The 7500-nt window shown below is 48.7% G+C and overlaps 1 protein-coding gene across 50 annotated transcripts in view; it reads right to left on the bottom strand.

The window, feature by feature from the left end:
- lamb3 (laminin subunit beta 3) overlaps positions 1-7500 on the bottom strand; it is a 17857-nt gene that overhangs the window by 7171 nt on the left and 3186 nt on the right. For all 50 annotated transcript variants that reach the window (XM_058373274.1, XM_058373273.1, XM_058373272.1 and 47 more), the window contains exons 7-19: positions 6989-7176; positions 6758-6878; positions 6462-6650; positions 6221-6376; positions 5914-6101; positions 5557-5653; positions 2612-2969; positions 2361-2527; positions 1368-1579; positions 997-1200; positions 773-917; positions 413-620; positions 76-217 (exon numbers count right to left, since the gene is read on the bottom strand). In XM_058373274.1, the coding sequence (XP_058229257.1) occupies positions 76-217; positions 413-620; positions 773-917; positions 997-1200; positions 1368-1579; positions 2361-2527; positions 2612-2969; positions 5557-5653; positions 5914-6101; positions 6221-6376; positions 6462-6650; positions 6758-6878; positions 6989-7176 (2375 nt within the window). The remainder of the gene's footprint in view (positions 1-75; positions 218-412; positions 621-772; positions 918-996; positions 1201-1367; positions 1580-2360; positions 2528-2611; positions 2970-5556; positions 5654-5913; positions 6102-6220; positions 6377-6461; positions 6651-6757; positions 6879-6988; positions 7177-7500) is intronic.

The following is a 7500-nucleotide window of genomic DNA, read 5'->3' as shown; positions in this document are numbered from 1 at the left end:
GGTTCCAGCAGGGTCAGGTTCCAGAAGGGTCAGGTTCCAGAAGGGTCAGGTTCCAGATGCTGAAGGCTAACGTACGTTCTGGACGATGTTTCTGACTTGGTCAATGTTGTCACGGCTGTGCTGCAGTTTTTCCTCCATGTCAGCAAGGGCGCTCTCACCATAATTCAGGGATACCAGAACCCCATCAGTGCTGTTCTGCAGCTCCAGAGCCGTGTCCCTACAACACACACACACAGACACACACACAGACAGACAGACACACAGACACACACATACACACACACACACATTAACAAACGAAACATGTTACTGTGTGATGGTGTAGTTTGGATGGGTCGTTTTCAGGCTGTTGTGTGATAACTTGTGTTAGTGTGTGTGTGTGTGTATGTTAGCGCATTAGCATGTTGTGTACCTGGCGTTCTTGGCATCCTGCAGTAATTGCTGCGCCTCCTGCAGCTGTGAGCTTGCGTTCTTCAGGACCATGCTGGTGTTGGGCAGCAAGGCAGCCACACCCTCAATCTCCTTCAGCTTCTTCTTAAGGGCATCAACTGTCTCCGGCAGCTTCACACCCAACACACCCTCACACACACGCTGCACCTCTGCAGGGTCAGATGTTGGATCTACATACACATACACACACACACACACACACATACACACACAATGACTAACAAATGCCAGACGATGGTCTCAGCTCCTTCACCCTCATTAGACAGGTAAAAATGTTTAATCCATTTAAATGTGTGAGGTGTGTGAGGTGATGGTGTGTCACCTGAAAGGAAGTCCTTCAGCCTCCTAACGAAGTCTTTAACGTCCTTCAGTCCCTTATCAACGTCATCACGACTGTGCTTCATCTGATTGGCCAGATCATCTGCAGACGATCTGATCTGATTGGTTGAGTCCTGGGATGTCTGAATCTGCAGATCAGAGGGAGGAGTTTCACTTCAGCCATCAGCCATTAAGAACTGTGTGTGTGTGTGTGTGTGTGTGTGTTACCTGCTTGTACGCCTGAGTGATCTTGTCGCTGAGTTGTTGCAGTTTGTCTTTCACCTTCACAGTGTCTTGCTCCGCCCTCTGGCTCCATGGTAACGCCCCCACACACTTCTGTCCCGGATCACAGCTGGACGTTCCGTCTTCTGGACACAGCTCATCCTCACACTGCTGCGGTGTGCACTGTGACACACGCTTACTGCCACACACCTAACACCACAAACACACACACACTGCTGTTACAATCGTACGTCACTTATTTCTAATCGTTAGCCTCGTTAATTAAGCGTGTAAGTGTATGATATTCAGCTGAGATGGAGTCACACTCGAGTGGACTGACATGTGAAGGTTAATCACGTGTTTGTTGGAATTCTCACTTGTTTGGCTGTAGGTGTGAGGTCTGGACGGGTTGCCAGATCCTCACTGAGCAGCTGCAGGTTCTGCATGTTTATTGGCTGGACATTCTGTAGGCCTTTAATGGCATCGTCTCTGACCGACGCTGACCTTTCCACAGTGTCTGCTGTTCTGTCTGCACGCTTCACAGCATCTGTGGATCTGTTGTAGGCATTTTTAACAGCATCCAGGACTCCTACACACACACACACACACACACACACACACACACACCATATATTATATATATATATATACATACACAGGGTGGGGCATAAAGATCTCCCACATTTTGAATGAATATAAAAAAAAGAACACAACTATCTAGAAAAAAAGTGATTATATTTTTGAAAAGTACACAAAAAACAGTTTTGTTTTAATGGGTTTTAAAAATTATATCAGACAAATGGCGGCCGTTGTTGGCAATACATTGATGGAGTCATTCCCCAAAGTTCTCCATGACTCCGTGTCATCTCAGGTGGTATTGCGTCGATTTCCTCTCGGATCCTTTCCTTCAAATCCTCAAGATTTCGAGGACGATGTCGGAAAACCTTTTCCTTTAGGTATCCCCAAAGGAAAAAGTCACAAGGCCTTAAATCTGGTGACCTTGCCGGCCACCCCACGTCTCCCCTTAAATGCTCAGGAAACATTTCCCTCAATGCTGCAAGCGAACGTTGTGCTGCGTGAGCTGTGGCCCCGTCCTGTTGAAACCAGACATGTTCTGTATCCAAGTCGTCCAGTTTAGGGCGCAGAAAGTTCTCCAACATTTCAATATGAAAATGGTAGAGCCTAGCCTACCAAATGAAACCTGTCCCGCCTCTCTACTGCCACTACAGCCCATATGGTGCCCACTCCAAATGTGGGAGATCTTTATGCCCCACCCTGTATATATTATATATATATATATTTAGACGGGCAGAGAGTTCCAGTGTATTTCTCTCAATGTTTTTTTTGTGTGTGTGTGTGTGTGTGTGTACCAGCATAGTTCGAGCCATTGAAGTGTTTTGCTGCTTGTTCCTTGGCGTTGTAAACCAGGTGAAGTTCAGAGAGCTGGTCCTGAAGTCTGCGCAGCTCCACCTCCAGATCTGGAGTATAAACTATACCTGCATTCCTCAGATCCTCCTTCACCTTCTCCAAGTCAGAGCTGAGAGAGAGAGACAGGTATTGCTGTGTGAGGACAGTACTGTGTGTGTGTGTGTGTGTGTGTGTGTGTGTGTAGGTGACTCACCGCAGTGTGTGTAAACGGAGTGTATAGTTGTCTAGGTCTTTGTTGATAGGGAGCTGATGCAGGGTATTGGAGATCCGCTGAAGTGTTAGCCGCGCGTCTGTGATGCGCTGAAGTGTGTGTGTGGGGATTTGGGGGGGCAGTGTGTGTGTGAGGCGGTGCAGAGTGTGTGTGATGTTCTGCAGCTCTGCATCGATCGAGAAGAAGCAGGATGGACAGACAGGGCAGTTGGGGAACTGAGCACAGTGACCACGCCCACACATGTCACACCTGTCCCCTACCACACCTGGCTTGCACACACACACACCTGTACGACGGTCACAGCCCCCCGATACGCTACCCACACGGTCACATACACATGCTGGGAGGGGCAGAGAGGCATCATCATCATCATCATCATCATTATCATTATTATTATTATTATTATTATTATTATTATTATTATTGTTGTTGTTTTATTACTTTTTATATTTTTAGAAAGAGTAAAACAGAGAGAGAGAGATAGACAGAGAGAGTGAGACAGAGCCTGAGACAGAGAGAGTGAGACAGAGAGCCTGAGACAGAGAGAGTGACACAGAGAGCCTGAGACAGAGAGAGTGACACAGAGAGAGTGAGACAGAGCGCCTGAGACAGAGTGAGACAGAGAGAGTGAGACAGAGCCTGAGACAGAGAGAGTGAGACAGAGAGAGTGAGACAGAGAGAGTGAGACAGAGCCTGAGACAGAGAGAGTGAGACAGAGAGCCTGAGACAGAGCGAGTGAGACAGAGCGAGTGAGACAGAGCCTGAGACAGAGAGAGTGAGACAGAGAGAGTGAGACAGAGCCTGAGACAGAGAGAGTGAGACAGAGCCTGAGACAGAGAGCGTGAGACAGAGAGAGTGAGACAGAGAGAGTGAGACAGAGAGAGTGAGACAGAGCCTGAGACAGAGAGAGTGAGACAGAGAGAGTGAGACAGAGCCTGAGACAGAGAGAGTGAGACAGAGAGCCTGAGACAGACAGAGAGAGTGAGACAGAGCCTGAGACAGAGAGAGTGAGAGCCTGAGACAGAGAGAGTGAGACAGAGAGCCTGAGACAGACAGAGAGAGTGAGACAGAGCCTGAGACAGAGAGAGTGAGAGCCTGAGACAGAGAGAGTGAGACAGAGAGCCTGAGACAGAGAGAGTGAGACAGAACCTGAGACAGAGAGAGTGAGACAGAGCCTGAGACAGAGAGAGTGAGACAGAGAGCCTGAGACAGAGTGAGACAGAGAGAGTGAGACAGAGCCTGAGACAGAGAGAGTGAGACAGAGCCTGGGACAGAGAGAGTGAGACAGAGAGCCTGAGACAGAGTGAGACAGAGCCTGAGACAGAGAGAGTGAGACAGAGAGAGTGAGACAGAGCCTGAGACAGAGAGAGTGAGACAGAGAGAGTGAGACAGAGAGAGTGAGACAGAGCCTGAGACAGAGAGAGTGAGACAGAGAGCCTGAGACAGAGAGAGTGAGACAGAGAGAGTGAGACAGAGCCTGAGACAGAGAGAGTGAGACAGAGCCTGAGACAGAGAGAGTGAGACAGAGAGAGTGAGACAGAGAGCCTGAGACAGAGTGAGACAGAGAGAGTGAGACAGAGAGCCTGAGACAGAGAGAGTGAGACAGAGCCTGAGACAGAGAGAGTGAGACAGAGCCTGAGACAGAGAGAGTGAGACAGAGAGCCTGAGACAGAGAGAGTGAGACAGAGAGCCTGAGACAGAGAGAGTGAGACAGAGAGCCTGAGACAGAGAGAGTGAGACAGAGAGCCTGAGACAGAGTGAGACAGAGAGAGTGAGACAGAGAGCCTGAGACAGAGAGAGTGAGACAGAGCCTGAGACAGAGAGAGTGAGACAGAGAGAGTGAGACAGAGAGCCTGAGACAGAGAGAGTGAGACAGAGCCTGAGACAGAGAGAGTGAGACAGAGCCTGGGACAGAGAGAGTGAGACAGAGAGCCTGAGACAGAGTGAGACAGAGCCTGAGACAGAGAGAGTGAGACAGAGAGAGTGAGACAGAGCCTAAGACAGAGAGAGTGAGACAGAGCCTGAGACAGAGAGAGTGAGACAGAGCCTGGGACAGAGAGAGTGAGACAGAGAGAGTGAGACAGAGCCTGAGACAGAGAGAGTGAGACAGAGCCTGAGACAGAGAGCGTGAGACAGAGCCTGAGACAGAGAGCATGAGACAGAGAGCCCGAGACAGAGAGAGTGAGACAGAGCCTGAGACAGAGTGAGACAGAGAGCCTGAGACAGAGAGAGATAGACAGAGAGAGTGAGACAGAGCCTGAGACAGAGAGAGTGAGACAGAGCCTGAGACAGAGTGAGACAGAGAGCCTGAGACAGAGACAGAGAGAGTGAGACAGAGCCTGAGACAGAGAGAGTGAGACAGAGCGAGATAGACAGAGAGAGTGAGACAGAGCCTGAGACAGAGAGCCTGAGACAGAAAGAGTGAGACAGAGCCTGAGACAGAGAGCCTGAGACAGAGAGAGTGAGACAGAACCTGAGACAGAGACAGAGAGAGTGAGACAGAGCCTGAGACAGAGATAGACAGAGAGCCTGAGACAGAGAGCCTGAGACAGAGAGCCTGAGACAGAGAGAGTGAGACAGAGAGAGATAGACAGAGCCTGAGACAGAGAGAGTGAGACAGAGAGAGTGAGACAGAGCCTGAGACAGAGAGCCTGAGACAGAGAGAGTGAGACAGAGAGCCTGAGACAGAGAGAGTGAGACAGAGCCTGAGCCAGAGAGAGTGAGACAGAAAGCCTGAGACAGAGAGAGTGAGACAGAGAGAGTGAGACAGAGAGAGTGAGACAGAAAGCCTGAGACAGAGAGAGTGAGACAGAAAGCCTGAGACAGAGCCTGAGACAGAGAGAGTGAGACAGAGCCTGAGACAGAGAGAGAGACAGAGAGAGTGAGACAGAAAGCCTGAGACAGAGAGAGTGAGACAGGAGTCTTACGTCTGCAGCCAGTTAGTTTGTCTCCATATGTGTTTTCTGGACAGCTGCTGCAGGTGCGACCCCCAAAACCAGGACGACACACACACTGACCTGTTACCTACACACACACACACACACACACACACACACACACCTTCTTATGAAGGTATTCAGGCTACTGATCAGGCGGTCAGGAGTACCTGTACAAGTTGGCCACTGCTGGGTCACTGACCAAGCCCTTAACCCTCAACTGCCCAGCTGTTTAAACCAGATCAAAGTAAGTGGCTCTGGACAAGTGCTTCGGTCAAACGCTGAGAATCTACACAAAGTTCATGCTCACTATTCCCTCAAACATTAGCCATAGCTGAAAGGTCATACCTGGTCACAGGTGCTGCCCATGCTGTTGGTGAGGTCACAGTCACATGGCTGACATCCTGATGACAAGTTCCAGAATCCTTTAGCACACCGGTCACATGAGCTGCCCACCATATTGGGCTTGCACACACACTGACCGGTCACTGCGTCACACACACTGTGAAGGGAACCAAGTGCACTGCAGGAGCACTCTACACACACACACACACACACACACAGGGGTGTTTATTTGACCTATACAATGAATATTATTATTATTACTTATAGAGATTATTGTCTTAGTGAAGTGTAAAGGTCAGAGGTCACTCACTGGAGCAGCCACGTGGGTTCAGACTGCTGAGGTCAAAGTATCCAGGTTTACAGCGGTCACAGCGCGCTCCTTCTACATTCTCCTTACAGTGACACGCCCCTGTGACCTCATCACACTGACGCCTCACCTCTGACCCCGCACTGTCACATTCACACCCTATACACACACAAATCATCAGCATTGGGAAGGGACTAGTGTGTGTGTGTGTGTGTGTGTGTGTGTGTGTGTGTGTGTGACATACGTAAGCATGCATCAGGTCTCTGCATGTTGCTCCGGGGGTTCCTGTAGTAGTTGTCAGTGCAGCGCTCACAGTGTGTTCCTGTTGTGTGGTGTGTACACTCCTCACACACTCCTCCACTCCTCCGGCCGCTGACCTCATACAGCTCGGGGTCAAAGTGGCAACGATGGGCATGGTTATTACACTCACAACCTGGAACACACACACACATACATATATTATATATATATATATATATATATATACTATATAAATATGTGTGTGTGTGTCAGTTGTCTAGTAGTTCAGTAGTGTCGTACGTTTGCAAGTGTGTGTGTTGTCTCTCTCTGCTGGTTGCCATGGCTGGTCGTTGTAAAGGTCAGCACAGCGCTCACAGTTCACACCTGCAGTATTGTGCTGACAGTCACATGTACTATATACCTACACACACACACACACACACACACACACACACACACACACACACGCACAAGATTAGTTTAGTACTGGAACATCAGATGACAGACAGGCTTGTGTGTGTGTTAAAGTACCTCTGTGTTGGGCAGGTCTTTGGAGGTGGGGTCAGGAAGGCAGCGGTCAGCGTGGCCATGGCAGAAGCAAGAGCCAGTCAGCTTTATTTCCTTCAGGGCATAGAAGCGTGATGGGTGTCGGCCAGGTGTGTAGGGCACCGCCCCAAACTGAGTCAGGTTCACACGCAGCCCTGTATAACCTGACAGCACTGAAACCACCAATAAATCAATCAATCAATCAATAATTTAATCAATCAATCAACCAATCAATCGATCAATCAGTCAGTAAGTCAGTCAGTTAACCGGTCATTTAATCAATCAATCAAAAAATTTAATCAATCAATCAATCAGTCAGTCAATTAATCAATCAATAAATAATTTAATCTATCAATCAATCAATCAATCAATCAATCAGTAAGTCAGTCAGTCAATCAATCAATAATTTAATCTATCAATCAATCAGTAAGTCAGTCAGTCAATCAATCAATAATTTAATCAATCAATCAATCAATCAATCAGTAAGTCAGTCAGTC

Source organism: Hemibagrus wyckioides, linkage group LG21, assembly GCF_019097595.1.
Source record: "Hemibagrus wyckioides isolate EC202008001 linkage group LG21, SWU_Hwy_1.0, whole genome shotgun sequence".
Taxonomy (NCBI): domain Eukaryota; kingdom Metazoa; phylum Chordata; class Actinopteri; order Siluriformes; family Bagridae; genus Hemibagrus; species Hemibagrus wyckioides.
This window is presented reverse-complemented; position numbering and strand designations above follow the sequence as displayed.